This window comes from Mustela erminea, chromosome 6 (assembly GCF_009829155.1).
Source record: "Mustela erminea isolate mMusErm1 chromosome 6, mMusErm1.Pri, whole genome shotgun sequence".
NCBI classification, from domain to species: Eukaryota; Metazoa; Chordata; class Mammalia; order Carnivora; family Mustelidae; genus Mustela; species Mustela erminea.
Window position 1 is genome coordinate 123,464,243 of NC_045619.1, and position 26,834 is coordinate 123,491,076.

Below are 26,834 nucleotides of genomic sequence, written 5' to 3' on the forward strand. Positions count from 1 at the left end.
TTTAGTTAAAAATACTTTAAATTTCTCTTGAGACTTCTTCTTTGACTTATGAGTCACATAGAAATGTTTTGTTTTGTCTCCACGTATTTTAGGATTTTTAACTATCTCTCTGTCCCTGATTTCTAGTTTAGTTTGATTGTTGTATGAGAGCAGATACTGTGTGATTCCTATTATTTTTTCAGCTTAATACGTTTGCTTTATGGCCCAAAGCATGGTCTGTCTTGACAATTGTCCCATGTAAGCTTGAGAGAAATCTGTATTCTGCTGTTGTTGGATGAAGTAGTCTATAGATGTCAAGTATGTCCAACTGATTGATTCTGCTGTTGAGTTCAGCTGTGTCTTTACTGATTTTCCGCCTGCTTGGTCTGTCCCTTTTTAAGAGGCATGTTGAGCTCTCCAGCTATGATTGTGGATTCATCTACTTTATCTTGCAGTTCTATAAGTCCTTACCTCATGTAATTCAAATGCTCTATTATTTGGTACTTACATGTTAATACTTGTTATGTCTTCTTTGAAAATTGATCTCTTTAACATTGGTAGTTTCTTTTTTGGAATACTTCTCCCTTTGCTTTTAAATATATCTCAACAGTAGCCTTGATGTGATTTTTAAGCCTCTTTTTGAATTATGGTAAAATGCGTAGAACACTAGTGTACAGTTCAGTGGCACTTAGTACATTCACATTATTGTGCAACCATCACCGTCATCCCTCTAAGAATTCAGGTTGAATAACTGAAACTCTGTAACTCTTAAAAAGAACCCCTTTTTCATCCTCTCCCAGGCCCTGGTAGCCACCATTTTAGTTTCTGTGTCTGTGAATTTGACTATTTTAGATGCTTTATATAAGTGGGGTCATCAAGTATTTGTCTTCTTGTGACTGGCATATTTCACTTAGTATAATGTCTCCAAGTTGTATCTATGTTGTAGGAAATGTCAGATGCCCTTCCTTTGTAGGGTGAATAATATTTCATTGTATGTATTGGCACATTTTATTCTTCCATTCCTCTGTTAATGGGCCCTTGGGTTGCTTCCACATTTTCCGAATTGTGAGTAATGCTGCTATGTACATGAATGTACAAATACTTCTCTTCAAGTCCCCGATTCCAGGTCTTTGGGTATATACCTAGAAGAGGGATTGCTGGATAATACCATAGTTAGTTTTTTGGTCTTCGAGGAGCTGCCTATCGTGACTGCACCATTTTACATTATCAACAACAGTCCGCAAGGATTTCATTTTTTCAACGTCCTCACCAACGCTTGTTATTCCTTTCCCTTTCCTTCATTTCTTTCTCTCTTCCCTCTCCTTTCTTTTCTTTTCTTTCTTTTCTTCTTCTTTCTTTACATATGCTTGGTTGTATGTATTTTATACTGTATGTGCTATTCTTTTTGAGTACGTTATAACTTTGATTATATTGATTATTTTCCCCCTTTTTTTCCCTAAAGATACATCTTTGTTTTAAATATGTGCATCCAAATGATCATTTCCTATTGCTGCAAAACACTCTGTGAGGTATACTCATTATATTTTGCTTTTTCACCCTTTCATTGCCTGACTTCCACAGAGTCTGAGGATCTCTTTGCAGGTCATTTGATCTTTAAAGTTTCCTCTTACATAAATTGTTTGTGAATCTCTCTTACATATTTTTTTCTGCCTTGTAATTTTTCTATTGACTTTTTGGAGTTATTCTTAAAATTTAGCTTTTAGTCTTTAACATATTTATATTTCTTTTTTTTTTTTTAATTTATTCATTTGACAGATAGAGATCACAAGTAGGCAGAGAGGCAGACAGAGAGAGAGGGGGAAGCAGGCCCCTAGCCGAGCAGAAAGCCAGACGCGGGGCTCGATCCCAGGACCCTGGGATCATGACCCGAGCTGAAGGCAGAGGCTTTAACCCACTGAGCCACCCAGGCGCCCTCATATTTATATTTCTATTGTTGCTGTTATGGTGAGACTTCCTAATTGCTATTTCTTTCTCTTTTTTTTTTTTTTTTTAAGTTTACATTTGACTTTTTCTTCTTTTTTTAAGGCTGGTTTTGGTCTTTAACTTAAAACACATTACTTACGCTCATTTACCCCCATTAATTTCTATCCCTTAACTAGATAAGCCATTTATTGTGCTCTTATGACAATATTATCTCTGTCCATCACTTTCTCCTATACTTCTTTCCACTGCCCTAAGAACTGATAATATGAATACTTTCTTTATTTTTCTCTCTGGATTATTTGTGATAACACTCTGTATTCTTTGGCCCCAACTTTGATGTTTTAAGATTTTATTTATTTATTTTAGAGAGGGAGAGAACGCGAGCAGGGGGTAGAAACAGGGAGGGAAAGGAAGGGGGAAAGAATCTCAGGTAGACTCCACATTGAGCACAAGCCTGACATGGGGGTCATCCTCAGGACCCTGAGATCATGACCTGAGCTTAGACCAAGAGTCAGATGCTTAACTGACTGAACCACCCAGATGCCCACCAACTTTTATATTTTAACACTACCCTCATTTTCTGTAATCTTCTGAGAGATTCTCTTGAATTTCTTTTCTTATTTTACCATATGCTCTAATATTTGTGATGGGGTCTTTTTTATGTCAAATTTGAGGTCCTGTATATGGGATGATAATTTTTCTTAGGCCTTAATATTTGACTGACAGTGTGGCTGGGTATAAAACTTTAGGTTCAAGGTCCTTTCCTTCGATACACACAGTTATTATTTTACTGTCTTCTTGTATCCCAGATTGTTATGAGGAAGTCTGATTTCTATCTAATTATTGACCTTTTCTTTTTCTGGAAATTTTTAACATTTTTTTCTTTGCTAGTCTCAAGTTTTACTGTAGTACATAAGTACATTTGTCTTTCTTTTCTATCTTATTTGATAATTCACACTGAAATATTGTCTTTAATATTTTTATGTGTCCCTTTCTTTTCTTATTTCTTAATCTTTGTGGAACTCCTTTTATCCATATATAGGCCTATTTTTATCCTTAAAATATCCTTTAGATATTTTAAACTTCCTACTCCTCCTTTTTCTGCTGACTCCTATGAAAGTTTAGGAATCAGATTCTTTCTACTCATTAATTAATTTTTCAGTGGTAACCATTCTTCTGTTTTTATACCTATTTTGTTCTATATGGACATACTATATTTTTCTTTTTTTTTTTTTTTTTTTTTTTTTTTTTTAAAGATTTTATTTATTTATTTGACAGACAGAGATCAGAAGTAGGCAGAGAGAGAGAGAGGAGGAAGCAGGCTCTCCGCGGAGCGGACAGCCTGATGCGGGGCTCGATCCGAGGACCCTGGGATCATGACCTGAGCCGAAGGCAGAGGCTTTAACCCACTGAGCCACCCAGGCGCCCCCATACTATATTTTTCTTACCCAATATTTCTACTTAGTTATGTTCATGATTTCTTGTTTTATTTTATATTGCTATATCACTGCTTCTCTTCTTAGGTGTATGCATGAAACCTTTATTTTTGTCTCTAATGTATTGTTTAAGTTTTTGTTTAAATTCCAGTTAGTTAATAGGTAGTATAATATTAGCTTCAGGTGTACAATACAAGTTATCCTGTACTTCCATATAAAACCCAGTGCTAAAACTCTGATTTCATCTGTTTTCTTAAATTTCCCTTTAGATGTTATATGTTGTTTAGTTTATTGTTATCTTTTTTAAATTAAAATATAATGTATTATTAGCCCCAGGGGTACAGTCTGTGAATCATTAGGCTTACACACTTCATAGCACTCACCATAGCACATACTCTCCCCAACATCCATAACCAAACTACCCTCTCCCTAGCCTCCTCTCCGCCAGGCAACCCTCAGATTGTTTTGTGAGATTAAGAGTCTCTTATGGTTTGTCTCCCTCCTGATCCCATCTTGTTTTGTTTTTTTTTCTTCGCTATCCCCCAGCCCCCCCACGTTGCCTCTCAACTTCTTCATATCAGGAAGATCATATGATAATTTCTTTCTCTGATTGACTTTTTTCGCTTAGCATAATACCCTCTAGTTCCACCCACATTGTCACAAAAGGAAAGATTTCATTTCTTTTGATGGCTACATAGTATTCCATTGTATATATATACCACCTCTTCTTTATCCATTCATCTGTTGATGGACATCTAGGTTCTTTCCATAGTTTGGCTATTGTGGACATTGCTGCTATAAACATTCAGGTGCATGTGCCCTTTTGGATCACTACATTTGTATCTTTAGGGTAAATACCCAATAGTGCGATTGCTGGGTCATTGGGTAGCTCTATTTTCAACTTTTTGAGGAACCTCTATGCTGTTGTCCAGAGCTTGCATTCCCACCAACAGTGTAGGAGGGTTCCCCTTTCTCTGCATCCTCGCCAGCATCTGTCGTTTCCTGACTTCTTAATTTTAGCCACTTTGACTGGTGTGAGGTAGCATCTCGTTGTGATTTTGATTTGTATTTCCCTGATGCCGAGTGATGAGGAGTATATTTTCATGTGTCTGTTGGCCATCTGCATGTCTTCTTTGCAGAAATGTCTGTCATGTCTTCTGCCCATTTCTTGATTGGATTATTTGTTCTTTGGGTGTTGAGTTTGCTAAGTTCTTTATAGATTTTGGATACTAGCCCTTTATCTAATGTGTTGTTTGCAAATCTTTTCTCCCATTCTGTCAGTTGTCTTTTGGTTTTGTTGACTTGTTTCCTTTGCTTTGCAAAAGCTGTTGGTCTTGATGAAGTCCCATTAGTTCATTTTTACCCTTACTTCCCTTGCCGTTGGTGGTATTTCCAGGAAGAAGTTTCTGTGGATAAGCTCAAAGAAGTTGCTGCCTTTGTTCTCCTCAAGGATTTTGATGGATTCCTTTCTCACATTGAGTCCTTCATCCAACTTGAGTCTATTTTCATGTGTGTTGTAAGGAAATGGTCCAGTTTCTTTTTTCTGCATGTGGCTGTCCAATTTTCCCAACACCATTTGTTGAAGAGACTGTTTTTTTCCATTGGACATTCTTTCCTGCTTTGTTGAAGATTAGTTGACCATAGAGTTGATGGTCTATTTCTGGGCTCTCTATTCTGTCCCATTGATTTATTTGTCTGTTTTTGTGCCAGTGCCATACTGTCTTGATGATGACAGCTTTGTAATAGAGCTTGAAGTCTGGAATTGTGATGCCACCAATTTTAGCTTTCTTTTTCAATATTCCTCACGCTATTCGAGGTCTTTTCTGGTTCCATATAAATTTTAGGATTTTTGTTCCATTTCTTTGAAAAAAAATGGATGGTATTTTGATAGGGATTGCATTAAATGTATAGATTGCTTTAGGTAGCATAGACATTTTCACAATATTTGTTTTTCCAATCCATGAGCGTGGAATGTTTTTCCATTTCTTTGTGTCTTCCTAAGTTTCTTTCATGAGTACTTTATAGTTCTCTGAGTATAGATACTTTGCCTCTTTGGTTAGGTTTATTCCTAGGTATCTTATGGTTTTGGGTGCAATTGTAAATGGGGTTTATTCCTTAATTTCTTTATTCTGTCCTGTTGTTGGTGTAAAGAAATGCAACTGATTTCTGTGCATTGATTTTATATCCTAACGCTTTACTGAATTCCTATACAAGTTCTAGCAGATTTGGAGTGGAGTCTTTTGGGTTTTCCACATAAAGTAAATAACCATCTGCAAAGAGTGAGAGTTTGACGACTTCTTTGCTGATTTGAATGCCTTTAATTTCTTTTTGTTGTCTGATTGCTGAGGCTAGGGCTTCTAGTACTGTGTTAAATAGCAGTGGTGATAATGGACATCCCTGCCGTGTTCCTGACCTTAGCGGAAAAGCTCTCAGCTTTTCTTCATTGAGAATGATATTTGTGGTGGGTTTTTCATAGATGGCTTTGATGATATTGAGGTATGTACCCTCTATCCCTACACTTTGAAGAGTTTTGATGAGGAAAGGATGCTGTACTTTGTCAAATGCTTTTTCAGCATCTATTGAGAGTATAATATGGTTCTTGTTCTTTCTTTAATTAATGTGTTGTATCACATTGATTGATTTGTGGATGTTGAACCAACCTTGCAGCCCAGGAATAAATCCCACTTGGTCGTAGTGAATAATCCTTTTAATGTACTGTTGGATCCTATTGGCTAGTATTTTGGTGAGAATTTTTGCATCTATGTTCATCAAGGATATTGGTCTGTAATTCTCTTTTTTGATGGGGTTTCTGTCTGCATTTAGTATCAAGGTAATGCTGGCCTCCTAAAATGAGTTTGGAAGTTTTCTTTCCATTTCTATTTTTTGGAACAGTTTCAGGAGAATAGTTTTAATTCTTCTTCATATGCTTGGTAGAATTCCTCTGGGAGGATACCTGGCCCTGGGCTCTTGTTTGTTTAGAGATTTTTGATGACTGCTTCAATCTCCTTACTGGCTATGGGTCTGTTCAGGTTTTCTATTTCTTCGTGGTTTGGTTGTGGTAGTTTATATGTCTCTAGGAATGCATCCATTTCTTCCAGATTGTCAAATTTGCTGCTGTTTAGTTGCTCATGATATGTTCTTAAAATTGTCTGTATTTCTTTTTTTTTTCATTTATTTATTTTCAGCATAACAGTATCATTATTTTTTTCACCACACCCAGTGCTCCATGCAATCTGTGCCCTCTATAATACCCACCACCTGGTACCCCGACCTCCCATCCCCCCACCACTTCAAACCCCTCAGATTGTTTTTCAGAGTCCATAGTCTCTCATGATTCACCTCCCCTTCCAATTTACCCCAACTTCTTTGAGGTTGATTGTGATCTTTCCTCTTTCATTCATGATTTTATTTATTTGGGCCCTATCTCTTTTCTTTTGGATAAGTCTGGCCAGGGGTTTATCAATCTTATTAATTCTTTCAAAGCACCAGCTCCTAGCCTAGTTTCTTTGGTTTGTTCTATGGTATTTTTGTTGTTGTTGATGTTTTTGTATTTTTGTGTGTGTGTGTTTCTATTTCATTGATATCTGCTCTGATCTTTCTTATTTCTCTTCTCCTGCTGAGTTTAGGCTTTCTTTGCTGTTCTTTCTCCAGCTCTTTTAAGTGTAGGGTAAGTTGTGTATTTGAGACCTTTCTTGTTTTTTGAGAAAGGCTTGTATTGCTATATATTTTCTTCTCAGGACTACCTTTGCTGTGTCCCACAGATTTTGAACCGTTGTGTTTTCATTATCATTTGTCTCCATGAATTTTTTCAATTCTTCTTTAATTTTCTGGTTGACCCATTCATTCTTTAGTAGGATGCTCTTTAGCCTCCAAGTATTTGAGTTTTTTCCAAATTTCCTGTTGTGATTGAGTTCTAGCTTCAGAGTATTGTGGTCTGAAAATATGCAGGGAATGATCCCAGTCTTTTGGTTTCGGTTGAGACCTGATTTGTGACCCAGGATGGGATCTGTTCTGGAGAATGTTCGATGTGCACTAGAGAAGAATGTGTATTCTGTTGCTTTGGGATGGAATGTTCTAAATATATCTGTGGTATCTATCTGGTCCAGTCTATCATTTAAGGTCTTTATTTCCTTGTTGATCTTTTGCTCAGATGATCTGCCCATTTCAGTGAGGGAGATATTAGAATCACCTACTATTATTGTATTATGATCGATGTGTTTCTTTGATGTTGCTATTAATTGGTTTATAATAGTTGGCTCCTCCCATGTTAGGGGCATAGATATTTAAAATTTTTAGATCTTCTTGTTGGACAGACCCTTTGAATATGATATAGTGTCCTTCCTCGTCTCTTATTATAGTCTTTGGCTTAAAATCTAGTTGATCTGATATAAGGATTGCCACTGCAGCTTTCTTTTCATGTCCATTAGCATGGAAAATTGTTTTCCACCCCCTCAGTTTAAATCTGGAGGTGTCTTTGGGTCTGAAATGAGTTTCTTGTAGACAGAATATGGATGGGTTTTGTTTTTTTAATCCATCCTGATACCCTGTGTCTTTTGATTGGGGCATTTAGCCCATTTACATTCAGTTAACTATTGAGAGATACGAATTTAGTGCTATTGTATTGCCTGTAGGTGACTATTACTATATATTGTCTCTGTTCCTTTCTGGTCTGTTACTTTTAGGCTCTCTCTTTGTTTAGAGAACCCCTTTCAATATCTCCTGAAGGGCTGGTTTGTTACAAATTCTTTTAGTTTTTGTTTGTCCTGGAAGCTTTTTATCTCTCCTTCTGTTTTCAATGATAGCCTAGCTGGATATAGTATTCTTGGCTACATGTTCTTCTCATTTAGTGCTCTGAAAATATCATGCCATTTATTTCTGGCCTGCCAGGTCTCTGTGGATAAGTCTGCTGCCAATCTAATATTTTTACCGTTGTATGTTACAGACTTCTTGTCCCGAGCTGCTTTCAGGTTCCTCTCTTTGTCATTAAGACTTGTAAATTTTACTATTAGATGTCGGGGTGTGGACCTATTCTTATTAATTTTGAGGGGGGGTGGTTTCTGCACCTCCTGGATTTTGATGCTTGTTCCCTTTTCCATATTAGGGAAATTCTCTACAGTAATTCTCTCCAATATACCTACTGCCCCCCCCCTTTTCTTCTTCTTCTGGAATCCCAATTATTCTAATGTTGTTTCATCTTATGGTGTCACTTATCTCTTGAATTCTCCCCTCATGATCCAGTAGTTGTTTGTCCCTCTTTTGCTCAACTTCTTTATTCTCCATCATTTGGTCTCTATAGCACTAATTATCTCTTCTCCCTCATTTATCCTAGCAGTAACTGCCTCCATTTTTTTATTGTACCTCATTAATAGCTTTTTACAATTTCAGGTTGGTTATATTTTAGTTCTTTTATTTCTCCAGAAAGGACTTTTATTTCTTCAGGGAGGGTTTCCTCTAATATTTCCATGCCTTTTCTAAGCCCTCCAGCACCTTAAGAATCATCTTTCTGAAACCAAGATCTGACTTATTACCAGAGTTCTCTTTGATTAGGTCCCTAGCTTTTTGGTACTGCCTCTTGTTCTTTTTTTTTTTGTGGTAAGTTTTTCTGCCTTCTCATTTTATCCAGGTAAGAATATGTGGACAAGAGAGTATAATACTAAAAGGGTGGCAAAGGCCCTAGAAAGATGTATGCTAACCAAATCAGAAGAGACCTTAAACAAAGGAGAGAAGAATGGGGGTAAAAAGAATTTTTTTAAAAGAAAAATTTAAAGTAATTTCTATATATATATTATTATTATTATTTTAATTTTAAAATTTTATATATACATATAAAATTCAATATATATATACACACACTATGTATTATATATATGTGTATATATATATATATATATATGCACACACACACACACGTGTGTGTATATATATATTAGACTGGTGAATAGAACAGAGCCACCCATTTGATTTTGGGGGTATTTTGGTCTCTTAGAAGAAAATACCTCCCAAAATTTTAAAGAAAGGAGAACATTTATATACAAAAATAAGGGTAAACATGATGATGGGATGTAATATGACTGTAAAGATGAAAATTTTTTAAAAAAATTTTAAAAAAGGGGGCGCCTGGGTGGCTCAGTGGGTTAAGCTGCTGCCTTCGGCTCAGGTCATGATCTCAGGGTCCTGGGATCGAGTCCCACATCGGGCTCTCTGCTCGGCGGGGAGCCTGCTTCCCTTCCTCTCTCTCTCTGCCTGCCTCTCTGTCTACTTGTGAGCAATCTCTGTCAAATAAATAAATAAATAAATAATCTTTAAAAAAAAAATTCTAAAAAAGGAATTGATAAGTTGGTTGGGAAAGAAAGAAAAAGAAAGTGGAGAAAATTTGTTCAGGCTGGAGACTAGAACAAACCCCTGTGCTAGATTTATGGTATATTTTGATCTATTAGAAAAAGTTGTGTCCCAAAATTTTTTAGAAGAAAAACCTGTTATGTATACAAAAAATAAATTTAGATACAATGAAGGATAAAATATGACTATAATAATGAAGGTTTTAAAAGAGTTTTTTTAAGAAAGGTATTGTTAAGATAAACTAGTTAAAAAATGTTAAAAGAGGGAAGAGGAAAAGTTTAAAAAATTAAAATAAGAAAAAAAGGTAAAATTAAAAAAATTTAATTAACTTTGCAAGATTAAAGAATCATGGGGAGAAAGCCATGAGTTCTATGCTTTGTTTTCCTCTCCTCTGGAATTCCGCTGTTCGTGATCAGTGAGCTTGGTCCTGGCTGGATGGTCTTGCTGATCTTCTGGGGAGGGGCCTGTGTAGTAATTCTCAAATGTCTTTGCCTGAAGCGGAATTACACTGCCCTTGCCTGGTCCCAGGATAAGTAATCTGCTTGAGTTTCCTCTTGGGAGCTTTTCCCTGAAAGCTTTCAGTAGAGCTCTGGAGGACTGGAATGCAAAAGGTAGCCTCCCAATCTCTGGCTCAGAGGAGCTGAGAGCTTGGGGCCTCACTCCTCAGTGCACCCTTAGAGAAATGCACTCAATCACTCCCATCTCCCTGGTCTCTGGCTGTGCTCCAAGCTCACCCAGCCCATGACCAAGTGTTTCTATCTCTGGTGCATGGCCCCATTTGGAGTCTCCAACCACAGCAGATTCCTGCCACTCTGCTCTTCCAGTGGCTCTTCCCGGATCTGCCACTTTTGGGATCCCTGCTCAAAGAGCAGTGGTCTGATTGTGCGAAAAATCACAATTTAATGTAATCCTGAGGTGAGAGCTCACTCCTCAGCCCGCTTCCCCGCTCTAATACCTATGAGCTCTGCTACACTCAGACACCCCTGATCCTTCTTTGACCCCATGGGACCTGAGACCACGGTCTCCCAGCAAGGGCTCCACCCCTGCTTCACCTTCAGAGCGATGTCCCTCAGTGGAGCAGACTTTTAAAAGTTATGATTTTGTGCTCTGTTGCTCCACCGCTTCCCGGGAACTGGCCCTTCCTCCCATGGACTATCTTCCCGTGGCTTCAGATTCACTTCTCCACACATCCTACCTCTCAGAAAGTGGTTGATTTTCTGTTTCTAGAATTGCTGCTCTTCTTCTCTTCGATCTCCTGTTGGATTTGTAAGTGTTCAGAATGGTTTGATAACTATCTAACTGAACCTCTGTGACCTGATGTCATCTCAGTCTGTTACCCCTCTGCCATCTTGACACCACACTTATTGTCATCTTTTAATAGTTATTTGGCCCTGGGAGCCTAGTAACTTTGGCCTATGAACTTGTAGTATAGTAGTAATGTGAGTTGCTGTCTCTGGTGATTCAGGGAAAGGCAGAAGGCCAGCCATTTGCCTGTCTCCCACTCACCACTGTAACACACATTGCCATATATTTGGATATAAATGTTAAAATAAGTATGTAACTTATTTATTAAAAGGACAAGTTTTAGTAAGTGACATAAAGAGTCCTGAATAAGTAAAAAAATAAAAGATATCTCAGGGTAAAAATAATTCAACATTTAAAGTTTCAGCTATTCATTAAATTATTCTAAAAATCATTTGGGAGACTGAATGTATGAGAAAACCTAAAGAGCAAAAGAAAAAAATTGAGGATGAAAATGTGACCTGATAAAATGCAACATTAAGACTTAATCAACTCCAGTATAGCAACTTTACTTCCCTTTATGTCTTTACTCTCTTGCACTTAAAGTATTTATGCCTTAATTATTTTCTTTATATACATTGAAAACCACATGAGATGGTATTTTAATTTTTCCTCAGCCATCAAAAATAAATTCAAGAACACAAGAAAAGTTTACTGTATTTACTCATATTTTAGCTGTTTTTTAAATCCCTTCTTGATAATTATTCTAAGGTTTATTCTTTTATCCTCTCCTTTATGCTTGAAGAAACTCTATTAGCCATTCGTTTATGTTATGTCTACTGGTGACAAATTCTCTTTGTTTTCCTTCATTTGAAAAAGTCTTGGAAGAAGCGGTCCTAGGCTCTGTGCAGCATTTGCTTTGGGGATGGAAGCAGAGTTTTAGTATTTCTTACATATTTTCTTTTCATGACACAAAAGGGAAACACTGACATAAACTATGAGGGCAGGGTTGCCTGGGTGGCTCAATCCTTAAGCATGTGCTTTTGGATCAGATCATGATCCCAGCACCTGGGATCGAGCCCTACATCGAGCTCCCTGCTCAGAGGGAAGCCTGCTTCCCCCTCTCCCACTCCCCCTGCTTGTGTTCTCTCTCTGGCTGTCTCTTTCTCTGTCAAATAAATAAAATAGTTAAAAAAAAAATAAAGTATTAGGGCAAATACATTTAAATACACATATAAAATAAAGAGTCAAAATGCATAATACATGGAAATCAGTTAAAAGTTAGGTAAATTGTTAAATTATAAGAAGAGAGTATTCCTTCAATTTCTATAATTTAATTATTATTGAACTAATGTCTATTTTTACTATTATTAGTGTGGGCAGTCACTTTTCATATGTTTATTACCTTGGGTTCTTGGGATAGTTCACCACCCATACGGATGAATGCGAGAGATATGTCCTTGGCCAGTGGCAGAGTCATGAGTTGAAATTAAGAGGGTTTTCCTTTTATCAATTTAGAAAGAATAGAAAATCAGAATATTAAGTAAATAAAGCAACAGTGTATGTATGTGGAACAAAAATTAGATTGACATATAACTACTTTTTGAAAAATTGTTCTGATGTATATTGACATATATAAGAATAATAAATACCTATACTTATGTAACTTTTCTAGTAATTTATTTTTATGACTTTCTCATATTAGATTATTACCTCCACAATGAGACACACACACACTCTCTCTCTCTCTCTTTTTTTTTTTTCACCTTTTTATCCCTGGTATCTAACATAGTACATGTGAACATCAAATGTTTGCAGAATATATGAATGAATGGACAGATAAACTAATAAGCAAATAAATCTCCCATTTTACATTTAGATGCATAATTTTGGAAATTATGGGGATAAGATTTGATATATTTAAAGAGGAATGATAGTAAATATATTAGATATTCTAATGCCACCCGCCATGAGATTGACCCATGGTTGGTTTTCCAAAGAATTCACCCTTGTTTTCTTTTCTTACTACATAATATGATAATGGATATATTATTCAAATCTCTTTTTCACAAGAAGGTCAGTTGTAAGATTGAAGAAATGGTTTTTATTTTATGGATTAAAGTAATCACACAACCTTCTGTGATGGTATTTGTTGAAAACCCATTGGGGGCTTGTCACAGTTAATGAGTGGTTCTAGAAACTTCAGAAGTAGATTAATAGAAAATATTAGCAAAGTGAGTTAAGTTTGTAAATTAAGGCAGACTTTACCAATATCCATGCCTGTTATGTTGTTATGTGTCAGACAGGCCCCCTCTACTTTAATCTTTAATTTAAGTAATCATTCCTTTGATTCCGCATCACTACAACATCACTGACAGTCAGTGATTAACCTTAAAAAAGGCTTTGCTTCTTTAGTCATCAGAAGGATATAAAATTCTATTAATTAGGTGCGAATTTCCCATCCCCTTCAAGGCAAAAGTTACATGAGTCTCTGGGTATAAAGACTTTTCTTATTCTTATTCTTATTATTATTTTTTTTTTTTTGGAGGGGGAAGGCTGTTCAGAAATCTATCTAGACACCATTAGTTGTTTTGCAAAGTTAAGTTTGGATTAACTAATATGAGGCTCCACTTTCTTTGTAATTCAGCCAAGGAAGAACTGTTTGATTGTGTCTCCCTCAGCACAACAAGGTGTCAGCCATATTTATCAACATTAGTACCCTAAAAGCTTGAACCTGTAGATATGTAATTCCTTTGAATCCTTTTTCCAATATTTCTCTTTTTCTTCAGCTTATATTAAAAAAATACCTGTAAATTATGTATTTCACAGTTGCATGCTATAAATCTGTTGGAACAGCTTGCTTGATTTTCTGGCTGCCATTCCCCTCAGTATTTTCCCTCGATTCCACGGTTTGATTACAAGCTTCAGACACAAGGTTTTGTTGTTACTGTTGTTAATTTGTTATGAAAACAAAATAGTGGATCCTGAGATATTAGTTATTTGGGGCTAACCATAAACATAAACATAGATGTGCATATATTTATAATACTATATATAGAAAATATATAGTTTATTTATTTCTCCTTCTTTCAATGTGTCCATCATCATGATTTATTAAAACATCCAATTCTCGGGAGGAACTAGGTCTAGAAGACCAAAGAGCAATGAGAACCAACTTTAAACATATGGAGGAGGTACTTACATAAGTGTTTTAGAAAATTAATTTTTCCTTTATAACTGAAGAGTGATCCATCATATTATAATAGAATTTTTTAGATAGCCAAAATAATATATTAGTAGGATTTTTGAAATCTTGCTGATCTTAGAAATCATCACTTTGCCACCATAGCTCACTTCACAATCCCTTTGTTATATCCGTCAGGGATAGTGATTTCCCCCACGTATTCCTCCTTCCATCTCATTTTTTCTCTTCCCCTATGTAAATTATTTCCACTCAGAATACGAATACAAGGTTGGGGGAGCATCCCAAGCTATAATCCAGGGTTTCTATAAAATGTTCAGATCCCATGAGATATCGAGGATTTCGTGTGCCTGCGGAGGAGAAGTGGAAAGCACCGAGTGAGCTACTCCTAGATAGTGGTGTCTCTGAAAACACCCAACAGATTTATCGGTGCTGCTAGGAAACCCTGTAGTAGACTAACATGCCTCGGTTTCGCTGAGGTCAGGGACATCACGGATAGTATCAGAGTTCCAGGGTTTGTTTGATAATCAGTTTTCCCTAAGCAAATGCTTCTGTTCTAAGGGATTGGCTGTGTTTCTTCTTTGGTGTTTATTTCTCTACTGCAGACAGAGAAAGGACTGTCAAAAGTATGGCAAGAACCTGAGCAGAACTCTGCTGAGCATTGGCAAAAGGCTGCCATCCTGCTAGGAAAGCTAAGGAATTTCGAAGTCATATTCCAAGGCATCAGAACCAGAGATCTGGGAGGAGGAGCGGCAGTTGATGACATTGAATTTAAAGACTGCATGACTGGTGAGTTTCTGGAAATCACTTCTTTTTGGAACAACTGTCGTAATCTAGGCATTTTTATCTTTACTTCTCATTTACAAAATGTTCTGCTGTCATCTATTCGGTACATGCATACAAATATGTTGAAAGGGTTCATTTCATAATTGTTGAACACCCATGTTAAGGGAACATAGCTTCTCCCTCCCATTAGTACATAAGCATTTAATTCCTTTCTTGCTTCAGACCATCCCCTGACATACAGAAATATTTCCCTTTGCATTTATTTTTCAACACAATGTAAGTGTATGCCTAACATTTACATACATTTATCTAAATCAATTTAAAATGAACCAGTTAAAAAAAAAATTGGTAGAAAGCCATCACTTAGTGGAAATAGGAGAAATAAATTCAACCCAGACTTGAATTGAGAGCAGAGCTTTGGGTATTTAAAATGCTACTTCAGCAAGTGCGCAGCAACTTGAACAATTTTGCTCTCATTTATCTCACTTCCAAATGTGTGAAGTATAACTGTACTTAGATGTTCTTTACAAAACTACCCAGAAAATGTCAAAAATCATTACAAATACACTGGCAAAGTTCTTTCCGGGGCACTATTCCATCAAATTTCCAAAACAGCGCCATGCGAATGACACTGCCAACGAATTCTGCACTGATTCTCTTGGAGGCGAGCTCCTGGGACCGAGAGCTAAACTTGAGTGCTGTTTAATTTTATTATTGCTCTCACATTAAAGTATCTTTTCACTGAGGCAGCTCATTTTATGAGCAAGGCAGCTTCAAAGATCCCAGATGATGTAGGGAGCGCAGAGCTCCGGGTCTTCATGTGGAGAATGGGACAGGATTTGGGCGTGGAGATGTTTGGGAGAGGGTTCTGGACAACAGGAAATGAGGCTCTGGACATATAATCATGAAGAGGTATCTTAGAAGGTAGGCGTTTGTTCTAGAAGAAAGAACTTCTTCAGTTCTTCTCTAGTCACCTTCCTAGTAATATGCTGATTTTCCATTATAGTTAGTTCTTCAATCTATAAATGATTCTGGCAACTTAAAAAAAAATCTCCAGAACTTTTTTTCTTAAGATTTTTGAAAGAAAGAAGTTTTTATTGAACAGAAGAGATTCCTTTCCTCTTCAGGGAGGCTGAATGATTATTAGATGGGCTGATTCAGGGAAGATATCTGAGCATTATTATTCCAACTTTGCCAGTTTTGTGGAGGAGTTTACACTGTTTCCCCCCCCCCCATTCTTATGAAGTCCTGTGAGAATTTACATAATTATAATCATTGCTCAGCCTACTGAGAAATACTTTAATATCTTATGTTTAGTGATAAAGTACTTTTTAGGCCTATAGTTCTTACTGTGTCTTGGAAATAAAGAGGCAAATCATGACGAGTTGTACTTGAACGTGGTCAGTTGTGTATCAAATATGTTTTAGGACAAAGTAGCCACTGCTTTATTAAGAAGCAGTTAAAGCCCAATCTGCTACAGGTAATGAAGGTTTTCAAATTATGTTTTAGTTAAGATAGAAGAAAAAAAGCATTACGACAAAGTGTGCAAGAATATCTATGAAACTAAAAGACAATGATTCTTTTGTCGCCTTAGGTTTTTCTTTATTAAGTTGTTTTTGTTTCTTTGACCGAGATAGTGAGAGAGGGAACACAGCAGGGAGCCTCATGTGGGGCTTGATCCATTGATGCTGGGTTCATGACCTGAGTCAAATGCAGATGCTTAAGGACTGAGCCACCCAGCCACCACTTGGGTGTCATCTTAGTTTTAACCTACATGCCATTAAAATGTTAATGTATTACTCAGAATTTGTTACCCTAAGCTGCTTGGCACTGCCACTGATTTAGAAGAGAATGGCGTTTAACTAAACACCCCAAAATCAGAAAGGCACTATAGAACAGTTGTTAAGAACAGAGTCTTGTGATACCTGGGTGGCTCAGTCAATTAAGCATCTGACTCTTGATTTCAGCTCAGGTCATGATCTCAGGATGGTGAGATCGAGCCCCTGCCCCCCTCAGTCTCCCCTGTCTGTGAGGAATCTCCCTTCTCCCTCTTCCTGTCACTCTGCTTCCCAACCCCCACCTTGAGCTCTCTCTTTGTCTCTCTAAGATAAAATAAATCTTAAAAAAAAAAGAAAAGAAAAGAAAAGAAAAGCACAAGGAGTCTTATGGGACACCTTATGGGTGGCTCATCTTATGGGTGGACATCTTATGGATGGCTCAGTTGGTTAAGCGTCCGACTCTTCATTTAGGTTCAGGTCATGATCTCAGGGTTGTGAGATTGGGCTCTGTGCTCAGCAGGCGTCTGCTTGAGAGTCTCTTTCTTCCCTCTCCCTCACCCACTCTCTCTCTCTCTAAAAGAAAAATAAAATAATAATAAAAAAAAAGAACAAGGAGACTTGAGTCCAACTATCTGGGTATGGAATCAGCTTTTCCAGTTACTAGTTTGGGTGACTTTATTTTAGTTTGCCTCAGTTTCCTTATCAATAAAATGGGGACGATAACAATAGTACTTCCATCATAACTTCCTGTGAATATTAAATCTGTTAATATATGTGAAGTGCTTAGAAGAGTCTTGACACACAGTAAAATTTGCATATCACATTTTATTGTTATAGTCGTCACCCTTCCTATTGACCATGACCATGTTCTCAGTTGGTGTTTTATTGCCCTGCACCAGGTAGCCAACTTCAAATCATATGCAGACACATTGTCATAGAGTCTGCCATGGAATTGTTGCTGTTAGCCATTTGAGGTGAAGAACTTAAAACATTACATCATGTTTATTTTTCTGTCCCATACTACTGATAGCAAAAGACCATATTTTATGTGATACCATTTATATGAAATATCTATAACAGGCAGATGTGTAAAGACAGAAAGTAGATTAGTGGTTCCATAGGGCTGAAGGAAAAAAGGGCTGAGGAGTAACTATTAAGGAACATGGCATTTCTGTGGAGGATGATGAAATATTCTACCTTTTTTATGGCAGTTGTTGCACAACTGCATAAATACACAAAAGACATTAAATTGTAAACAAAATACAGGTCACCTTAATGGTATGTAAATTCCAAATTATAACACAATGAAGTTGTTTAAAATATGTATAAAAGCAGGGAGAATTATGGAAACATGGTAGTGATGATGCAGAGTGGTTTTTGGGTTTTCCCAAGTTCTCACATCAAAACAGTCAGAGCACCTAGTTAGCAAAGTCAGTAAATCACAGAAAATACAGACAACAAAATTAAGTGCAAAGGCATCCCTCCAAAAGCCAGTATATAAGCAAATAGGGATAAACCACCAATAGCCACAAGACCTATATGTTATTTATGTCTGTAAGGGAGAAGGCAGGAGAATCATGAGAGAGCCAACAGACACTCACTGGGAAACTCAGTCATGCGGTTTGAGAAGGCAGCTAAAACTGGAGGGAGCTAAAACCTATGGAATGAATGGGTCCAGAGCTCTGCGGGAAGTTCTGTGGGGTTGGAGTCGTTGACACCATAAACTCTCAAGCTTGATCCACCATGATCCCCTTCCATTTCAGTGGTTCCCATTCGTAAACCCAGCGAAGCAAAACACGAACAGACACAGCACTGGAGTGGAATCAAAATGGAGTAGACTAGGGACAGACGAAGGAGAGGGAAGACCCACCTCAAAATAGGGGATGGGGAAGAGCCAGAAAATCTCAAAAAACAAGGTACCATATGTTTTTATAGATTTATATAGATTATATAGATTTATGAAGGTTACTATACACTAATAACCTTTTTCAGGGATTTAACACAAATCCTTTAACTTCCTCCGTGTCATTATAGAGCTTCACTTTTCACATTTGCAGAATGACAGGATCATAATGGACTCTGAGATTTTCCCAGAATTATCTGACAACCCTGGAATCTATGCATATTTTTAAAAGTTTGGAATAATTGGGAACAAAGTTTAAAATTGATGAAAAGTGAATGTGGAAGAAGGTGGAGGATATATATGATTTCCATTTTTTCTATTTCTGTTTGGTGGTTATCTACTTTACCTGCAAATAAGGAAGCTATTTGAGCTCCATAGTTACTTTTTATTTTCCATTCAAAAAGTTACAACTCAATTTATTAGATAATATTTAGTACATGACCGACATAAAGCTGTATGTATTTTTTTTATTTCTTTGCATTCTGAATACATCACCGTACTATCTTCAATTTAATGTCAAATCTATTGTATTTTTCTAAAAAGAAAAATAAGGCATAGGCATAGTCTTCAGTCTGTCCAGGGACACGTTAAGAAGCATGTCTCCTTTTTGGGCAAGTTAACAAGGAAGCAAGTAGCTTATTCATGGAAAAATAAGTGACAGATTAGGAACTCGTTATCTCCTCTTTTTAAATTCATGTTGATTTAAATGTTGTTTTTTTTTTTTTTTAATAAAAATCTTACAAAGTGCAACTACCATCCTACAGAAGAAGGATGTAGGACTGGAATTTATATAGACAGGAATGAGATAGTCCATCATTGTAATTATCAAAGTGTCAATTCTAAATTTAAATGGTCACTCATTTTTCAAAGAGAGTATTATTTATTAAGGACTGTCATTCAGCTGGTACTTACTGCATTTACTATGAATACTAAGTAGCATTTATGTCAGTTGTTGGTAGCCCAGTTCTGCAAAACCATTAGGTGCATATCCTAGGTTACACTCTTGCAGTCCGCTCTGTGATTTTAGGCAAGTCACATGATCCTCCTTTGTCTCACTTTCCTCAGCTATGAAATAATAATAGTGCTTCCATCTCGGGGAGCTCTTAGGACTAAATCATTTCCTTCATGCAAAGTGCTTTGAGGAATGCATGAGATAGACAGTAAATCCTGAATATTTGTTAGCTAAAAGTATAAAGGAGCAGCAAGAGCACAAGACTTGATAATTGTAGGCATCACACTTTTTGTATCATTGTTCAAGATCTGGTTCTCTTCTGTTCACTTGTTCAGCAAACATGTATCGATTGCCTGGACTGCAGAAAACTCTGTGCAATGTACTGTGCACATCTCCTCTGAACAGAGCTGAGATGCACATGTTACGCAGTGTTTGGCTTCATTGATTTTCCATTTCCCCTTTCAGTGCCCCTGCCTTGACTGCAGCACTTCCTCCCCTTCCCCACATGCCCCCTGTGCCTTATATTTCCTGGACTGTTCTGTGAACTGTTTCCAAGAAACTCGCAAGCCTGGTCCCTTAGCCTAGTCCCTTAGGGTGGAAGCCAATAATAGTGTAAGATGTTGCCTTTTCCACTAAAACATCTAGAAGATTGAATTGAATGATGACTAGATTTGAGTTTAGGGAAAAGGAAGGAATGATTTAGGGAGTAGAAAATGCTTCCAGAAGTCAATAAAATCTTCTAAGTAGACAGTAGCACAGTAGCTATCCTGTGTTTCTCTAAATTCATACAGAACAAAATAATCATGCTTCCCAAATAATCCTAAGTGTAAAGGGAGGGAAATAGTTTGGAGATAAAATAAGGGAAGCCAGCGTCATTATAATTTTAGCTGTCTGGTGCATTGTCTTCACACATAAACTGAAAAGGCTTACTCTTTCACACCTTTCATTTTTCCCCTCAAAAACTATATGTATGACTCCTAAGTGTCCTTTAAACAGTAATTGATCTGGAGTGAAAAATAGTGGCTTGATGATAATGATTTCATTGCAGCATTACTCTGGATTCAAATTGAACTGGGGAGATCACAAAACAGTGATTGCTCTATATAAAGTTCAGGAATACATAAATCTATAAACAGAAGTCTGTAGAGTTTGCCTTCGAAACTTAACCTTTGTCACTTAGTTCAGATGAAAAGCTGTACTTCTGCTCAACATATGAGTGCTTCAAGTGTTACTTTTAGATCTCACACAATTTTTTTTAATTAAAAAATTTTTAAAGATTTTATTTATTTGACAGACAGAGATCACAAGTAGGTAGAGAGGCAGGCAGAGAGAAGGGTGGGGAAGCAGGCTCCCGGCTAAGCAGAGAACCCGATGTGGGGCTCGATCCCAGGACTCTGGGATCACAACAGGAGCCGAAGGCAGAGGCTTTAACCCACTAAGCCACCCAGGCACCCCTCACATAATTTTCTTTTAAAGTATATGTTGGAGAAAAGAAGAAAAAAAAAGGATGGCAGTGAGTAAAATAATAATAGCAATTAGACATCTCACCCTTATGAAATAATTAAAAGCCACTTATTTTTAATAACTAATGGTTAGATGATTTATAGCTCTGAATAATATAAGGATAGATAAAGATGAATCCAGATGGATGGATGGAAGGAAGGAAGGAAGAAATAAAGGAAGGAATGACAGGTAGATTAATAGAAACCGTTTATTCAGATCTTGGTATGTGTGTGAAAATTCAGATCAGAGCAGTTTCTGCCTTCCTTGAGTTACATTCTGGTGGCAGACGCAGATAATAAGGTAATATGTAATATTGTGTCATGGGGTAATAGATGCCATGAATTATACAGGGAAAAAGCGATGGAGAATCATTACCTTGATTAGAGTGGTAAGAAACAGTCTCTTTGAAGGTTACAGTTGAGCAGAGCCTTAAATGAAAGAAGGGCTAACCCTGCAAACATCTCCGTGAAGAGTTCCTCTGAGCCAGCTGGGCAGATTTATCAGAAGGAAAGCACATTGATGGACGAAGGGTAAGGGGATAGCAGTGGGTCTCATCGTTCAGAACTTCGTCATCAGAAACGTCTACTCTGTATTGGGGATCTCCTCACAGCGCAGGAGTTAAACAGGCCAACTGGAATTGGTCCCCCTAGGTTTCAATTCTGTCACTGCCACTTACTTGCTATGTGACCTTGAATACATGCTTATCAACTTTGTCACCTCCATATCTTTTTTTTTTTTAAAGATTTTATTTATTTATTTGACAGACAGATCACAAGTAGGCAGAGAGGCAGGCGGAGAGAGAGGAGGAAGCAGGCTCCCCACCGAGCAGAGAGCCCGATGTGGGGCTCAAACCCAGGACCCCGGGATCATGACCCAAGCTGAAGGCAGAAGCTTAACCCACTGAGCCACTCAGGCGCCCCTGTCACCTCCATATCTTTATGGCAGTAAAAATCAGACCTACTTTTATAGATTTAACAAATTAACATATGCAAAGAGGTTTAAACAGAAACTCTTTAACTACTCAATAAATGCTAAACATATGATTATCATCATCACCATCATATTTAATCTAATTCTCAGTAAAACTCCAGAAAATTGAGGTACCTGGAGGTTGCAATAACTAATACCAGCTAGGTAGATTTCCTTACTGATGCTTAACAGCATAGAACCTTAGCCATGGTTAGCCATAAAAACATGTAGCAGTACTAAAATTGTCATAAATACCCTTGGGTTTTTAGTCAAAGAGAGGTAACTGATTTTTATTGATTCGAAAATTTTGATTCTTCATCAGTGGAAAAGAGTGGTGATATCAGTTCATGGACTTAGGAACAAAAAATACAATTTTTTTAAACCTATCATTTTTCGTTGTAGATATTATTTACTATTCGCAAAATATCCATTTTTGTTTGTCTTAATTATGTTCATTTAGCCAACGTATAGTACGTCGTTAGTTTTTTTTAAGTTTTTTTTTTTTTTAATTTATTTGACAGACAGAGATCACAAGCAGGCAGAGAGGCAGGTGGAGGGTGGGGGTGTGAAGCAGGCTCCCTGTCAAGCAGAGAGCCCAATGCGGGGCTCGATCCCAGGACCCTGGGATCATGACCTGAGCCAAAGGCAGAGGCTTTAACCCAGTGAGCCACCCAGGTGCTCCACATCATTAGTTTTTGATGTAGTGTTCAACAGTTCACTAGTTGTGTATAACTAACCCAGTGCTCATCATTTCTGTCCATGTTTCCCAGACCCTTTTGGGTAAGTGGATCCATGTGAAAAGATGTGGTCAGTGCGCTCTGAGAAAGTAAAGCATCACTTGCAGGTTGAAGCATTTATGTGCTGGAAGACAGCCCTGCAGGTCTCCCTTCTGATGCTGTGGTAGAGGAGGCCTTATTTTTCAGATGTTGTGTCTCCAGCTGGCTGGTCTTTCCTGAATTGGTAGAGAAAAGTCCCTCTGCCAATTTATTTTGGATATGTATAGCAAGTGACCCTCCAGAAATGGTGTTTTTGAAATTTTGGGTTTATTTGTTATGGGTCATATCCCCTATATTACAGTGGAAATATTTTTACAGCTAGAGCTGTTACAGAATTGTAGTAAACATATATAAAGTTGTATTTGACACTGGGTTGTCAAATTTATTGAAACAGATACATTTGTTGTCTTCGAGGTTACCTCATGAGGATTGTTGTTGCTTAATTAATGAACAAAAAGAAATCACAACCCAAGCTATCAATCCTTTGCAGGTTTTTTTCCAAACTGAAGATGTAAGGGAGAAGGATACCTATCTTTCAGAATCTAATACTCTATGTTAAGAAAGAGCTTTCAGCAACCCTTCTCCTAGCCTTGTGGGGAAAGTGGTTAGGAGAAAAAAGTTGACATACACAAAATTCAGAGCCAGGGATTGAGAGTCCTTGTGGCGTCAACCCTCTGCTTTCAGTTGTTGCTAGCTAGTCTTCACTTTGCTTTATTGCTTGAATTGATTGGAGACAGGCCTCAGGAGAGAGGCTTCATTGTCACGGTCAACCAACAACATTGTTCTTCAAAAAGCCTTAGAGCCAAGTTATTTGCTTCTTGTAAAATCAGTGCATCGATTCTTGTTCTTGGTCCCATGCCCATATTTTTAGAAATAGAACTATGCAGTTGAGGTTGTTATAGCCATAATCAGCTATTTCAAATTAAAAAATTGAAGCCATTATACATCTAATTACTTTAACATGATATTGAAATCATTTTTTATATACCTGGGAAATATCAGATATTACTTTATCTTTCAATATAGTTGATAAGATTAGTGTTCCAGTGTCAAAAAAAGTCCATACTTAAAGCTATAATTATAATCATATCACAGTGACAAACTAAATATTATAGTTAATGTAATTATTCTTGATTATAATCTAAGCACAATGATATAACTTCATTCATTCATAATATTAAAGAAAAGTAATTGCTGAAGCATACATTTCAGTAAGGATTAAATGCCTTCGAAATACCCCTAAGTTCAAATGAAGGCTACTATAAATTTGAATACCAACATTATCCTCAGTTTGTTTAGTTTCTAATTCGAATTTTTGTTTTAATTACTATTAAACTATTTCCACAGTTACCTTGGTCGGGAAGACCATTGCACAAACTATTTGTGACAATATGGAACCTCATTTTTTACTGAACTATGTCTTAATAATTATTTTCTATTCAAAATTAATATTCATATCAACAAAACTTCCATTTTATATTCATGTTAATTTAAAAAAAATTTCCATTACACAGTTGAAAGGTGTGTTCTTCAGTCTTGAAACATTAGTAGAAATACATGTAATATATATAATCTACAGGTATACTTCACACAAAAAATTTATATCAGTTGGGTCAAAAATAAAGAAGTAGATTTTAATAAAATTTGCATATATATGTACGTGTACAAATATTAAGCCAAGGCTAGAAACAAACTTTCTTATCTGTCATATTTCATGAAACACACAAACACATACACACTGAGGCATATGTGAGTTTCTGAAAAACCTCATATTTTGAATAATCACACAAGGAAAGGGCTTGTGTGTGAGGCATAGATAACTAATGTAAATACTACTAATATAAACAATAATAATGGTAATAAAAAATACTAGCACAGTATAAAATATTTTAAAATCCTCATGGAAGAACTTTTCAGAAAATATATTACTGCATCTAAAAAAGGGGTAAGTTGGGGCGCCTGGGTGGCTCAGTGGGTTAAGCCGCTGCCTTAGGCTCAGGTCATGATCTCGGGGTCCTGGGATCGAGTCCCGCATCGGGCTCTCTGCTCAGCAGGGAGCCTGCTTCCTTCTCTCTCTCTGCCTGCCTCTCAGTGTACTTGTGATTTCTCTCTGTCAAATAAATAAATAAATAAATCTTTAAAAAAAATAATAAATAAAAAATAAATAAAATAAAAAAGGGGTAAGTTGGGAAGCCAGAAATCTTGGTGCTAGGTCAAGCTAAACCTAGCCCATGCATGATTTCTTTTAAGGAGGGGATAAAGATATTTAAAAAAATGTGTGAGGCTGTTTAATAATGGAGACAAGGGGAAAGTGCCGAAAGACTGGAATAACTGTATGATAAAGAAGTACTTGGCAAAAGAAAACATGTGGAGAAGCAGAGTGAACACTGCATAACACGCATACTGAACAGCCCTGCATTTTCTTGGCTCTCTGGCTCAGCTGTGTTGGTTTCCTTACTTGGTGGCAAAAGGCATTATTTTATTGAAGAGCATCATAGAGGAATCAGCACGACTTCTGTGTTGTAGTGACCTAATTCCCCCCGGTCAGTTGCATAAAATCTTCATTGTTCTACAGAAACGTGGATTACCTATGAAATAATGAAGATAGTAGACGGGACCTAGTACTACTGGACATTAGTGGGTGCCATGGTCAAGCTAGACCTAGCCCATGCATGATTTCTTTTAAGGAGGGGATAAAGATATTTAATACAGAATGGGTTCTTGAAGGATTTGAGCAAAATAAGTCACACAAATTGTCTGGAAAGTTGCCTCAGCAGATTTGGGAAATACAAAGTTTCAAATTGTTGACTCAAAGGTCAGGAAGGAGCTCAGCAAAAGAAACCAAGTGTGGTTTGGATTTCTTTCCACTAGTTTACTTTTTGGTCTTTGGGTCTTTATACATTCTCGTGATAATTTCTGGGAAGTCTCTAGGTTAATTAGGTCTAGTTTAATTGCCAATAGCATTAAACACAAAGTGAGTTTATTTAAGGATAGGAGACATTTTAGGAAAGCCAAGAGCAGGAACACAGTCCAGCTTCAAGAAGATTCTGGAACCAAGATTGAAGAGGGAATTTGAGCCATGCTTTTTCTGTGCCTCTTGTCTCTTAACTGCATGTCTGTACATCTGTTTCACTCCCTCCGCTGTGGAACCAGCTTTCTCTGCTTCACCATGCATAGGCAGAAAGCACGAGTATGCCTCATGATTTAAGAGCCCTAACAACATTGCAGCAGAAACTCATTATATTTCTAAATTCTCTGGTAGAGTACTCTGATTGATCGAGATCAATGATCAGATGACCTTTATCAGAACTATAGTCCGATGGCAGGGACATACTGTACACCTAAGCCTACTGGGACCCAAGCTCGGTAACCATATGGATGAGAGGGAATCATCAGATGAAGGGAGTGAGGTAAACAAGTCTAGTGCGGGTCCATTGACAGTGTATTCTTAGGATGTTGTATCATTCACTAAACAAATATTAATATGAGACTTTCTACAAACAAATATTATAGGACACAAATGAATTGACTGTTTCAGTAGATGGCTAGTCTAATGGCATAGGTAAAAAGCAATGAACTGACCTGGAATATGCAGTGGGAATAGAGCAGTGGTCGAAGGGTGTATAAAAAATTGTGGGGAGATGACAGTTCAGGATGGGTGCTTTTAGGTCTGGTCATTATGCCTACCTTCCAGCTGGCAGGGAAAAAAAAAATAAGGTAGAGAAAGAGGCAAAGAGCATATACTAACTGTCCTTTAAAAGATTCTGTTGCACAGCAATTTCATTTATGACTAATTAGCCTAATTTTGAATCCGTGTTCAAACTATAAAGAAATTCAGGCCATGTGTTTATTCAAAACTAAGGAAAAAGGTAGCAGAAATTTGTTTAGAGAAAAATAGCCTACCACAGTTTCCTGCTAGGCAACTTCTCAGCCTAAGAACATACAGAATTATGACTGTAACTGTATATTGTCTGGGCGTCTGGGTGACTAAGTCGGTTAACCATCCAACTCTTGATTTCGGCTCC

General features: G+C 37.1%; 1 protein-coding gene across 1 annotated transcript in view; it reads left to right on the forward strand.

The window, feature by feature from the left end:
* The window catches only part of MALRD1 (MAM and LDL receptor class A domain containing 1), a 763,833-nt gene that overhangs the window by 470,758 nt on the left and 266,241 nt on the right, over positions 1-26,834 (forward strand). Inside the window, exon 30 of the mRNA XM_032349560.1 lies at positions 14,748-14,931. Coding sequence (XP_032205451.1) covers positions 14,748-14,931 — 184 coding nt within the window. The remainder of the gene's footprint in view (positions 1-14,747; positions 14,932-26,834) is intronic.